Source organism: Apteryx rowi, unplaced genomic scaffold, assembly GCF_003343035.1.
Source record: "Apteryx rowi isolate R43461 unplaced genomic scaffold, aptRow1 scaffold_530, whole genome shotgun sequence".
Taxonomy (NCBI): Eukaryota; Metazoa; Chordata; class Aves; order Apterygiformes; family Apterygidae; genus Apteryx; species Apteryx rowi.
This window is the reverse complement of record NW_020450795.1, coordinates 479,503-491,896: the sequence shown is the minus strand read 5'-3', so window position 1 is coordinate 491,896 and position 12,394 is coordinate 479,503. Positions and strand designations below refer to the sequence as shown.

Here is a 12,394-nt window from a genome sequence, read left to right as displayed (position 1 = left end):
AGCTGTCAGGTCTCTCCATTTGCAGGGCTAAAATTTAACTCCATACAGCCTGGATTTGGCAACCCCACACCTCATTCTGAGCAATGAAGGTGGGATTCATCTATTCGGGTAGCTCCCTTGTCTTGATTTAATCACTTGGCTTTCACGTAGGTTACGTGGGGTGAAACTGGTATTTCTAGGGCACCTCTCACCCCATATAAAGGCAGCCAAGATGCTCTCACCCTGGAAGTGTTAAAAAGGGAGCCCAGAACAAAACTGCTCAGGTGTAGATGTGTCAATTGTAACATCTCAGATTAGATGGGGTGAACACACTGAACATCTGTGCGGTGTAGCAGGTCAGAGCAGCCTCTGTGTGAGCAGAGCAAGTGTCGTGACACTTGTGGGTCCACATAGGCATCCTGCCTCCCCTTGCCAAATTGTGGCTATTCCTGAGCAGCAGTGAGACAGTGAAAAGCACCATGTGTGCCACACCGGAATATGTCAATAGACCCACTAGACAGGAAAATTGGCCTGTTTTCTAAAGACAGAGTCCCAGGCTTTTCTCGTAAGGGGAGATCTGAATGGATTTAGCCCCAGCAATCCATCTCCAGATCCAGTTTGATTCATTTTCTTTGGAAGTAGGTTTTCTCTGCGTAGGGCTGGAGGCTGGAAGAGAAGCCATCTTTTTCAGAGTTCACCGGGAGCTCAGGAGAGACAAAGGCATTAAAGGCAAGAGGTTTAAGTGAGGCAGCACCTCTCTGAGATGGTGCGAATATACTGGGAAGCTCACAAGCGCTTCTGGATAGTTGGAGAAAACACTGCCAGAGGGAYGAATGACCAGGTGCAGATGGAACAGCAGACTGCAGTAACGCAAGCTGTTAAGCTTTCTTCATCCCTGTGCAGGAGACGTGACTGAACTGCTCTTCGCATACAGCCATTACATGTTTCAGGCACCTGCGGAATAAGATAAATCATCGTGTTATGTAGGAGCTGTATCTGTCATGAACAGCTGTGAAACACTGAAATGAGGCCCAGACGCAGAGCTTTCGGGACATCTTTGATATTTTTGTCCTTTCTGCACAGTGTGACCTGGGTTTGTTTTCATACTTGGAAACTAGCTGTTCCGTCTTGCTTGAATCCCAAGAACAGCATTAGTTGCTTGCTATGAGCAGATCATGCTTTTGCCTCTTGATTAACCTTTTTTGGTTTCTCTTTTCTTTCAAAGATTTACGTTCCAGGCAGTGATTAATGGGCGCCGATTCCCACCAGCAGAAGCAGGTAGCAAAAAACTGGCTAAGCAGGAGGCAGCAGCTAATGCTATGAAGATCCTGATGAACGAAGCAGAGGATGGAAGACACAGTAGAATTAAATGTGAAGAGCTGTTTCCCTCAGACAATTCTGAATCAGAACTAGTAAGTCTTGTATTCTTTATTTCTGTGGTTGGTCAACCAGAGTTTAGTCTGAAATTGTATTTCTCCATCTTCTTGCTATAGCCTTTGCACCCAGAACCAGAGTCACCATCTGTGCCAGCTCATCTGAACCTGCTTCCTGGGAAGAACCCTGTCAGCGTATTAATGGAATATGGACAAAAATCGGGGAACACAATTGAATTCCAGCTACTCTCTCAAGAAGGCCCACCTCATGATCCTAAGTATGGCAAATTGTTGTAAACTTTGGGGAGGATAGAAACCCTTTCTTTAACATCCTATCTTTAGCACGCTACCTGCATTCCTATACTTGTCTCTGACCTAGCTGAGTGTTTCTCTTATCCAGAAAATCTGGGCATGGCTCCTCCAGCATGTTGGTCTCCAGAGAGGGATCAAAAATAGTGCCCTTTCTCAGAGAGGCAGGATGCTGTTTCTTCTGCAAAACCAGGAACAGGTTCTAGTCCTGTACCCAACCTGATAGTACTGACTGGAATTTTGGAGTGTTCAGGGCCATTCTGGTAGATTTAAATTGGAGAAAACCCGGAAGGGTCCAACTTGAACTGAGAGAAGGGGATAATAAACAGACTGAGGCATCTATGCTTAACATTCTTCGTATGCTATAATGTCCTGTCAGGTTCAGCTTCTGTGTGAAAATGGGTGACCAGATTTTCCCTGCTGTGGTAGGCAACAGCAAGAAGGGAGCAAAGCAGATGGCAGCAGAAGTTGCTGTGAAGATTCTTTCTGGAGAGTCTGGAGCACATGTCTTGCCTGAACAGGTACAGAGAGCTTCTTTATGAGGTCCACGTGTATTGTTCTTTTTCTCTTTATTTTGTATTCTATTGGAAATGAGCCAGCATCATGTGCTGGCTGTAGCAGAGGTTTCCTACCTGTTTACCAGCTGCTCAGTATTTAACAGCCTTCTCCTGTCTAACTCTGCTCTAGCCTATCAAGGAGTCCCAGGGTGACCAGTCCATGGAAAATTGTGGAGCACGGATCACCGCTCCAGATGAATCCAAGGCAGCGAAAGCAAAGGGTGTTGGGGAGCTCATCAAATACCTTAATGTCAATCCCGTCAGTGGCCTGCTGGAATACGCCCGCACCAATGGGTTTGCTGCAGAATTCAAACTCATTGACCAGTCAGGACCTCCCCATGACCCAAAGTAAGTAGCTGCATCTGTCCATGAGGAAATTCACATTGTTATTGTTGTCCTAGAGAAAGGGCAGGTTCATGCAGAAAACACAAAACTCTTGATGCAGTTAGAGGTGGCAACAGACCAGGCTGCTGCTTCTGCCAAACCTTATGTCCAGGTGACAGTGAGCTACCTTCACTGAGAGAATTTTAAAAACAGACTAAAATCCGTAAGTTTCTGAACTTCTCAGTGGTACAATGCTATTTTTGTAGGTTCATCTATCAGGCGAAGGTTGGAGGCCGTTGGTTCCCAGCTGTAACTGCACACAGCAAAAAACAGGGCAAGCAGGAGGCAGCTGATGCAGCACTCAGAGTCCTCATTGGGGAAACAGAGAAGGCTGAGCGCATGGAAGGGATAAACATCCCAGAGGTAAATCTTTCTCCCCCAAAGCTGGGACTGCTTTTGTAGCCCTTTCTGTTCTGTGCCCTTCAACCCGGCAGAAGCATGCCTCCAAGATTAAACTGTGAGATCATTGTTCTCTAAAGGTGTAGGTGTGCTGATGCTTTCCTGAAATGGGTTAGGTGTTTCCTCAGGATACGCGCGTACTCTTCCCTCCTGCTGGCATCTGCTTTAGGGCTAAATTATCTTCAGATTCATCCGCGAGCTACTGAAATATGCTCCTGTGGTGGAGCAGGAACACACTCGTCTTTCTTTTGTGACTTCCCCTTTCAGATTCCTTGGTACAACTTTAAAAATTATATGTCAACTCAAGAAAAAGTGCATCAGATAAGAACAAAGTGCTGGTGCTGGCAGGATGGCAGTCCCAAATCTGTACTGCTTTAAATCACACTGAGTTTTGTGATCCCTTAAAAGCTGTGTTCCAGGCTGCACAGCTGAGCACAGCAGCTGTGGCTCTAAATAGAAAAGCCATCAGGGAGGATGTGTCAGTCAGAGCTGTGCTAGAAGAGGCAAGTGCCCATTTGAGATGGGAGCAACTGTGCAGTCTCCTCACAGCCAACCAGAGAAGGAATTCCTCCAAAGCCAGTAACAGATTTCCTTGGCTGAGTCTCTGAGGGAAATAGGCAGGATTGTTTTTGTTTTTTGCAATGGGGGTTTCCTCTGACAATCTCAGGAGGCCATTCCTCAGCCCGTTTAGCTTGCTGCCAGGAAGACAGCTTGCTGCTGTCTGTTAACGATGTCCTCAAATCAGAACTCAAAACATTGAACAGGATTTTTCCCGGAAATACCTGAAAGACACTTCATCCACCCCTTGACAGGATAGTGTCCATGCACTCAACCCAAAACTGCACTGGTCTCTTCTGCTGCCTGTAGTTCGTTTGCTGCGTTCCTGCCTTCTGCTTGGATAGCTGTGCTTCAGGTTAGCTGCTTCTTGAACAGTTTTGTTCAGTGACCTGCTCAGGTTCTCTCAGCTGTGTTGGTTTTGTGTCCCCCTCTCAGCTCCCTGTAAGTGGCAGTACCCTCCATGATCAGATGGCCATGCTGAGCCACCAGCGCTTCAACGCCCTCACTGCTCGCATCCAATACAGTCTGCTTGGACGGAAGATCCTGGCTGCCATCATCATGCGACGAGGAAGCAAAGGCCTGGGGGCTGTGGTTAGCATCGGAACAGGTGCGAATGACTTCTTCCAGCATATATTGTTGAACTGTGACTTCCCCGCTGGATTCCCAGTCAGCTCTGACTAGGAAATGGCTGTTGCTGTAGGCTTCTTCAGGGAGGACAAGAAACATTCCCAGGGCTCGCATGGTGTCACAAGTGATCTAGTTATAGAGAGAGAACAAAGTGAAAATGCCTTCAGCTATATTGCTCTTAATCTTTGCTTGCATTGCTACACGCTAGTCTGTGCATCAGAGCATGGATTCTTCCTCACGTCATGTAGCACAGGATCCCCCAGACTCTCTCAGCTTTATATACCTTAGCCCCTTTCCTAGATAGCTGCCACTGCTTCCCCTCAAAGTGGTGGGGTGAAAAGCACTCAGGGCTTTGAAGGTACGTTGCCCTAAGCCTGTGGCAATTTAGATCTCTGCTGACCCTCGAGTAGTGTGTGCTCTTTGTCCCTTTAGTCTCCTAACTGCTTGGATCAGGATAATAATCTTCTAATAGTCAGGGTGCTGCTCAGGAACTCAAAGGAGTAAAACTTGAGGTAAGCTGAAACCCTCCCTCTTTCAGTGGAGCTGTGTGTTGGCATTATATGATGCTTGCCTTGTTTTCCAGGTAACCGTTGTGTGAAAGGAGAAGAGCTGAGCTTGAAAGGGGAAACAGTTAATGACTGTCATGCAGAAATCATTTCTCGAAGAGGCTTTGTGAGGTGAGAAGAGAAGAAATCCAAAGGAGAGGGAGAGTTGGCTGCCAAGAGGTGCTGCCCCCACGCGCTGACCCATTCTAAGGGAACGTAGCTATGACGGTTCCTTTGGAGGCTGCTGTGCTGAGAGAGGCTGTGATCCTCTAACACTACTGTTTATCCATGTGTTGTTAAATAGAGGGATGTTGTTTCTGATAAGAAAGGGCCATGCCTGAATGGTGCCTGAAATAGTACCGAATTGGAGACTTGCCTAGAGCCCAAGGGCCGCATCTAATGTACTTAAAATAAAGCATCCTGCAGAAGCTGCTTGGCCAGCATGCAGAGCACTGTGTCAGTCTAAGCACAGCCCTGTCTGAGCCAGGGTAGAGCACTGCCTGATAATTTGGGGAGCCTGCAGGCCAAATCACACCATTTTGGCCTTTCTGGATCTGGGTGTAGAAGATGTCATTCAGGAAAACTTATCACAGATGAGTTTATGTTGATAAGTGAGAAATCCTTTTTCATCAGCTGGGAAGGGCTTTCCCAAACTAGACCACAAAGTTGTCACTTCTGTTCTCTTTTTACACATTTAGCATGACACTTTTTTAACTGAAGTGAAATAATCAGCTGAAATCGGACTAGCTTTACTATTGTGCCTACCCTTCCAGTCACGAACAGCAAAGCCAGGTGCTTTCTTAAAGCCCTTGTCTGCTGCCACTATACTTCATATGCTCCTCAGCACAGGGAGGTGTCGAGGGCAGGCCCCTAGCAAGCTGTAAAATCGGAGAATTGCATTCTTGCTTACTGGTTGCTTTGGCTGTTAATTCTGACAATCACGGCTGCTGGGCTGCTCTGTCACTCTGACATAGCAGAGTCTGTTGGAGATGAGGGTGGTGAGCTTCACCTCACCTCACAAAGTCCTTGCACAGGCTGTACTTGAGTCTCTGTGAAGCTGAAGTTTTCCTTTAGTTCTTGACAGTATGTTGGAAACCAAGTTTTTTTTCCCTGTACCTGAACAAAAAGCAGCCATAAAAGACCCAGTCATTGTAAACAGATCGTGTGGTCGTGCTAATAATACCATCTGCGCTCAGCTGCCTGTGGGACTGTTTACTCATAATGCAAACTTAGTGCTGACTAAAGGTGCTAGGTTAGCAACCTTGAAGTCTTCTTCACACTCAGATCAGATATGCACGAACAGAAGCCAGACAGGCTCCTTGCTCTCTCCTGCCAGTGCTTCCCTCTGCTCACCAGATAGAACACTTATTTTCTAGTGCCCATCCTCTGTACAGCAGGAAATCTGCTTTGTTACATTACTCTTTCAGCAGTGTCAAATGCTATTTATTGGCTTCCAAGTATTCTCAGCTGCGACTCCAGGACCAAGAGCTCCTGACTCTGTGACAAAGGCAGAACTTGGGGCACTGCCTGTCACAGGCACAGGCTGTGGTTGGATTGAGGAGGTCCTTGTCTGAGGAACAGAGCAGCCTTTTGATGTTACGTTGTTATTTTCAGGTTTCTATATAGCGAGCTGATGAAGTATGACCCATCAAATCCTTCCTCTGCAGAAGAGAGCATTTTTGAGCCAGCAGGAGAGAAAAGACTCAGAATAAAGAGCAATATCACYTTTCATCTATATGTCAGGTTTGTATGGGCTTGTGGTCTGGTCTACAAGGAATGACCAGTATCAGCAGCACCCCTGTCTTTTGGAGGTGATCGCAGAGTCAGATCACAGCCTTTCTTCCTGGACTGTGTATGGCCTGACCTTCCCACTGTGCATGTTCTGACAAGCAGGTTAACTTGTAATTCTGACAGCTGTATACAAAGCGCTGCTGGAGAACAGTGGCCTGTGCCTGAAAGAGCCCGGACAAGGGCAGGCTTTAATAGTAAATTCACCTTGCATGAGGGGTCAGTGCTGCAGACATAAGTGGGCCAGGCATTGCACTGTTGCACCCTGGTCTTGGATGCTGTTTGATATTTTTTGTTTGTTTTGGTTTGTTTTTTTGCTAACCTGGGGAGTTGTTTGTTTTCTAGCACGGCACCTTGTGGAGATGGGGCACTTTTTGATAAATCCTGCAGCGATCAGGCAAGCATGATAGGGGAAGCTCAACATCAGCCTCTCTTTGAGAACCCCAAACAAGGCAAGCTGCGCACGAAGGTGGAGAATGGTTAGTGCATTCACTCCCTACACCGTGGGGTGACTCTAATCCTCTGATCTGAACCTTTCTCAGCACCGGAGCTCCAGAATTTCCTTTCCCGGCTCTCTGTGGTGCTGTCATGGGATTTGAAACATGCAGGAACCAAAAGGGGTGAAAGGGATGGGGGGCATTAGAGGGAATCTTTTTCCTTCCCCATTCTTCCTGTCTGACTGCTGCATTGGCAAGAGTACAGTGCAAGTTTGTTACGAAGCTTATTTTGCTCCGACCTCCCTTTCAAGCGCAATTTAATTTTGTTCCAGCCATGTGAAAAATGACCTGTCTCTAATCAGTATAGAGAGTTCCCTTTTTTTATGTGGTACTAAAATGATCCTAGAACCTGGTGACTGGACTGACTCCAGAGGTCATTCTGTGCCCATTCTGCCTTGAAGGCATGCAAGTTAATTTCTTGTGCTCTAGGTGATGGCATTTTGAGATTTATTTTGTATCGGACTCTTCACAGAAAAGCTTTCTTTTTCTCTCATGCAGGGGAAGGTACCATTCCTGTGGAATCAAGTGACATTGTGCCAACGTGGGATGGGATCCAGCATGGGGAGAGGTTGCGCACCATGTCCTGCAGTGACAAAATCTTACGCTGGAATGTACTCGGCTTGCAAGGGGCACTGCTATCACATTTCATAGAGCCGGTTTATCTCAGCTCCGTTACACTCGGTATGAGAGCTGCAGTCTTTTCTGGGCTGGGATAGCTGTGCTGCCCTGCTCCTTAGAACTGGGCTGTAGTAACAAATAACCTCCCTCCTGCAGGAATAGAAAAGAAGCTCATTTGTGGAGGCCGTAGGAGTAACAGACTGAAACGTTGTTCTTGGTAGAGTTGTGCTGTTTTGAAGTGAAATGGGAGTTTGTGGATTTCACACAATGGGTGGAGTGGGTGTTTTCTGCAGGTTCTTGATTTTAGGAGGCACGTCTGATCTAGAGAGTGAGACAAAAATTGCCTGTGTATGTCTTTGGTGATAAATGTTGCCATCTGTAAAACTTCATCTTTCACGTCTAGGTGACATCTAGCAGTGAGAAAGCTGCTGTTTCTGTTCCACATGGCTACTGGTTTTCTGGAGCTTGTGAGAAGTGCTGCAATTCTCAGGTGTTGTCCTGTCCGTTGCCAGTGCAGTTTTGTTTCCTAATGCCTTCATGTATGTCTTCCCAGGTTACTTGTACAGTCAGGGTCATTTGACACGTGCAATCTGCTGTCGCGTGGCAAGAGACGGGAACACGCTGGGGACAAAGCTCCAGGCTCCGTATCACATTAACCATCCTGAGGTACTGCRGCCTTGGCACCTCTTCATGTTTCCATCCCCTCTCCCATCTCTACCGATGGGTTCAGCCTCCGCCGAGGCATTCTGTAGGAGTGTCACCTTGCAGACAACTCTCCAGCAGGGTCAGAAGGTTAATGGCCAGTAAACCTGCCTGCCTTTATCATCCCACAGTATCTCTGGATTACTGGCAATGGCTAGGTCTGGGAACAAAGAGACCAAGGTTGTCCTTGTGCCCCCTTAGCCTTCAGTTTAGTATTTTATTTCAGAAAGTAAGAACCAAGTGCTTGCTGCTCTCAGGAGTTTGGGGTGAGCTCAACCATTGTCTGCAGGGGATGGAAACTCCTCAGATTTCACGTGTCCCAGATAAGATCAGATCTAGAGCGACCACCTCTCTGAAGGAGCAGCAGCAGGGGACCTTAAGCATGGTGTAGCAGAGATTTTAATGTGTGCAAAGCCTGAGCACCTGGGAAAACAAACGCTAGGCTTGGCCACAGGCAAGCGCGTAGCAGCTGATACAGTGTGCCCAGTCCCCTGGCAGGAGGCTCCCCTTAACAGCGCGAGCTTACGCAGCAGGACTGGTGTTAAGAACCCTCTTATCTCTGATGGTGCAGGTTGGAAGAGTCAGCGTATACGACTCTGCCAGGCAGACAGGCAAGACCAAGGAGTCTTCGGTGAATTGGTGTCTTGCTGATGAAAGCAAAGTTGAAGTCTTGGATGGCACAAAAGGAAAAATAGATGGGTAAGAAGAGCCTTTCCTGACACTGCTTTTTCTGCTTGGGGAAGTGGAGGGGTCAGTTCTGAAGTTACTAATACACTGCAGTGTGGCAGCACCTTATGTGTGGGGAGGTTTGGAGAGAGCAATTCTTAACTGAAGTGGGCACTCTTCAAGCAAAACAAAATGCTTCACAGCCCTAACCCTACAGCAGAGCCCCACTAAGCCAGGAGATCTCGCAGGCATCTGGTTGCAGGGTTGTTCCCTGTGTCCCCTGCTCCTATTTGCTTTTTTTTGTGTCCTGTCTTCAGGGCTTTCCTCACTGCCTTTGTCTTGCTTCTCAGACCAAAGCTGGAGGTGTCTCGTGTGTCCAAGAGGAAAATGTTTGCCCTGTTCCAGCAGTTATGTGCCAAGAACAACTGCAAAGACCTACAGAACCTCTCTGTGTACTCAGATGCTAAGGAGGCAGCCACTGCATACCAAGAAGCCAAGCAGTACTTCTTCAAAGCGCTAGAAGAGATGGGCTACGGCAGCTGGATCCGCAAACCCCAAGAGGAAGATAATTTCTCTTTCTCAAACGCATAGCGTGCTGCCCTGTGTGTGTGGGTGAATGTGCGGAGGTGTGTGGGTGGGTGAGTGTGTGTATCCATCTTTCACTACCAACTTTTTCAAACTGAGTCAGGAGTATGCAGCAGTTTTCCCTTCAGTCCTTCGGGCTGCCTTCTGGAGARCCCATGTCTGGTGATGCTGGAGCAGTTCTTGTTACTTTGAGAGCCTGGCCTTTCCCTTTTTAAAATGTGCATGAAAATCATGTCTTTTTTTTATCTAGAGCAGGCTCAGTCACCTTTTGCTTTTATGTTCTCTCTTCCTCTTTTAAAAAAAGAAGGCACAAGAAACCAGAGGGATTCCAGGACTGCAAGCTCAAAACGTTTGGACCATGCACCGCAGATCCCTGCGGCAGGTTTTGAGGCAAATTCTCTCTTTTGAGAAAGCTTATGGGCTGGTTGTCCGTCTTTCACCCTCTCTGTTGGATGGTGGCTGGCAGCCCCTCTCGTCTGGGACACAGGACTGCTCATTCTTGCTGTGATCTCTGCAAAGGCAGCCAGCAGGACCAGCGTTACATTCCGCATTGATAAAACTTTTTCTGTATTATTAGATGTCTGTGTTCAATGGGGTGTTTTAATCCTGCAGATCGAAAGGAGGGTCCCTGGCTAGAGATGGGGAGTTTTCAGAGAGGAATGGAGACAAGTTACCATTTGCTGAACAAAGCCCTGACAAATGAACGATTTGCTTTAATACACGGTCAGCTGGGCTGTGGTGTCATTTGCTGATACCGGGGCAGTTGTAAACTAAGCTTCTTGCCTTAAGCAGAGGATCACTGGGCAAAACAGAGCCCTTGGGAGGCTTGAACGCTCTGAAATGAGCAGTTGGGGTTCTCCCTGGCGCTGGAGCAAGCTACTTAGCAGAGGCCCTGGCCGTACTGGTGGTTGCTGGAGGTGCTTATCGTACGCTGCGCTAGAAGCGCCCCAGCGTGGCCCACGAGCACAGCGGCCTGGGCTGCTGCAAGCATGCGCTCACTCATCCGAGCTCAGCAGCGCATCAACCTTGCAGGTGAGAAATAAAGACACCAGTCCTTCCCACAGCGATTTTATCATACTTCCCCGAGCAGTTACAGCCTGCCTTTGGAGCAGAACCTTTCCCAGAGCTCAGCTTGTTCTGGGGGTCTTGGTAATTATGGAGCAGCCCGTGCTCCCAGGGCAGGGGAGATGGTGGAGCCCTGGGGACTTCTCTGACCTGCTGGAGTGTCCAGGTTTAATTCGCGAGGGGCTGAATCGGTTGCTGGAGCACGACCTCCTGCTGCACTGCGTGCTGGTGGCTGCCCTCTGCTCCTTGCTCCCTTGCAGCACGGAGGGTTGGTGGTATTTATAGAAAACACTTGCTTTAAAATTYTCCCTGACCAGGCCCATTGCTGCCTGGTGGCAGCACGGGAAGTGCCGCTGCCGCTGAGCAATTGGCTGGGCCGTGTGCCCCCATGCACCGGCTCCTGCTCCCCTGCACGAAGCGCTGCTCAGCACAGCAGTCCGCAAGCTGCGTTTCTCCAAGCCTCCCGCTGGAGCTGAGTTTGCTCCCCCCCCCCCCCCCCCCCCCATGCAATTTCTCTCATCGCTGTTCTGGGCTCCAGAGAGCCTGGAGCGGCGCAAGGGTCCAGTCAAGCCGCTGGAGCTTGGAGCAGCTGCTGGCCCTCGGTGCTGCCCGCAGGTGCGACCTAAAAATAGCGGCTGCCCGCCTGGTACGTGCTCTCGCCTCGGAGCTCACAGGGCAGGCGGCCGCCACCACTGCTCCCCGCGCAGCTGCTGCTGCTGCCGGCTCTGTCCCCGCGGAGGAGATGCCTTGGGGGACGGCGCATCCCCGTGAGGCCGGTTTGGTGCCTCTGCTCTCCCTCCCTTGGCAATTTTGCTCTTTTCTCTTACCGGGATGATTCCTCCCCTGGGCTCTCCACGGGGAGCCAGAGCCCCCAGCCGCAGGGAGCGGTGCGGAATTAAATGAAACAAGAACGAACCAGCCCCCTCCGGTGTGAGTATTTATTGGTTTGCAGTGGCTGCGGCTGCCCGGCGCCGCGGCCCTGGTCCAGCTCACCCCTGCGGCACCTCCGATGGCCGGACCCGGCCGCACGGCCGGAGAGGGGGCTAAGCCTGGGCCTGGCCCCGACCCCCCAGCCGTGCGGGCTTGGAAACGGCCCCTGGCTCCCCAGCCCYGTGGCCGGAGCCGGCTCCGGGGGCACTCGCTGTCCGTGGGGTGCGGGGACGGCGACGGCGGTGGGGGCTACTTGGCGGTGGGGGTGCCCTGGCCCAGCTGCAGCAGGGAGTTGGTGGCGTAGTTCTGGAAGAGCGGCTGCAGGAACATGCCGAYGGTGCCGAAGACGCAGACGAAGACGAAGATCCACAGGAAGAGGCGGTCGATGACCATGGCCACGTACTTCCAGTCCTCGCTGACCTGCGCGGGCCGGGGCAGAGGCACGGTCAGCCRCGGCGCCTCGCCAGCGAGCCCGGACGGAGGCTCAAGGTCAGGGCGGTTGCGCAACGGCTGCGCTCGCTGCAGGACGYGCTGCTGCCGCCGACGCTGCCCGGGGCCCCGCTGGCTCCAGCCACCGCCAGCAACGCCCAGGTCTCCCTCCGCTGAGCCTGGTGAGCTTGTGTCACTGGTGAGCCGAGCGGCGGGAGCCAGCGAGCCCTGCGGCCRGTCCAGCCTGGCTCTGCCGCAATCTGCAGCCTCACGGTGCAGCTGAGGCTGCTGAGGTCGGGGCAGCGCTCCCGAGAGCCGCTTTGGAGCAGGGGCTGGGCACGGTGCCTGGGGATCCCCCCGCGCGTGGCCATGCAGGGACGCGC

General features: G+C 50.4%; 2 protein-coding genes across 8 annotated transcripts in view; one reads left to right on the top strand and one right to left on the bottom strand.

The window, feature by feature from the left end:
- Positions 1-10,165, top strand: part of ADAR (adenosine deaminase, RNA specific) — a 14,211-nt gene extending 4,046 nt beyond the window's left edge. For 6 of the 7 annotated variants that reach the window (XM_026080866.1, XM_026080862.1, XM_026080860.1 and 3 more), the window contains exons 3-15: positions 1,205-1,391; positions 1,473-1,630; positions 2,041-2,182; positions 2,349-2,566; positions 2,809-2,965; positions 3,995-4,166; positions 4,770-4,863; positions 6,346-6,474; positions 6,865-6,998; positions 7,515-7,697; positions 8,188-8,300; positions 8,908-9,035; positions 9,320-10,165. In XM_026080866.1, coding sequence (XP_025936651.1) covers positions 1,205-1,391; positions 1,473-1,630; positions 2,041-2,182; positions 2,349-2,566; positions 2,809-2,965; positions 3,995-4,166; positions 4,770-4,863; positions 6,346-6,474; positions 6,865-6,998; positions 7,515-7,697; positions 8,188-8,300; positions 8,908-9,035; positions 9,320-9,593 — 2,089 coding nt within the window. In that variant the 3' untranslated portion in view covers positions 9,594-10,165. The remainder of the gene's footprint in view (positions 1-1,204; positions 1,392-1,472; positions 1,631-2,040; positions 2,183-2,348; positions 2,567-2,808; positions 2,966-3,994; positions 4,167-4,769; positions 4,864-6,345; positions 6,475-6,864; positions 6,999-7,514; positions 7,698-8,187; positions 8,301-8,907; positions 9,036-9,319) is intronic. The other variant, XM_026080863.1, reaches the window with a different exon arrangement.
- Positions 10,166-11,160: 995 nt separating this feature from the next.
- Positions 11,161-12,394, bottom strand: part of CHRNB2 (cholinergic receptor nicotinic beta 2 subunit) — a 3,103-nt gene continuing 1,869 nt past the window's right edge. The window contains exon 5 of the mRNA XM_026080914.1: positions 11,161-12,299. Coding sequence (XP_025936699.1) covers positions 11,832-12,299 — 468 coding nt within the window. The 3' untranslated portion in view covers positions 11,161-11,831. The remainder of the gene's footprint in view (positions 12,300-12,394) is intronic.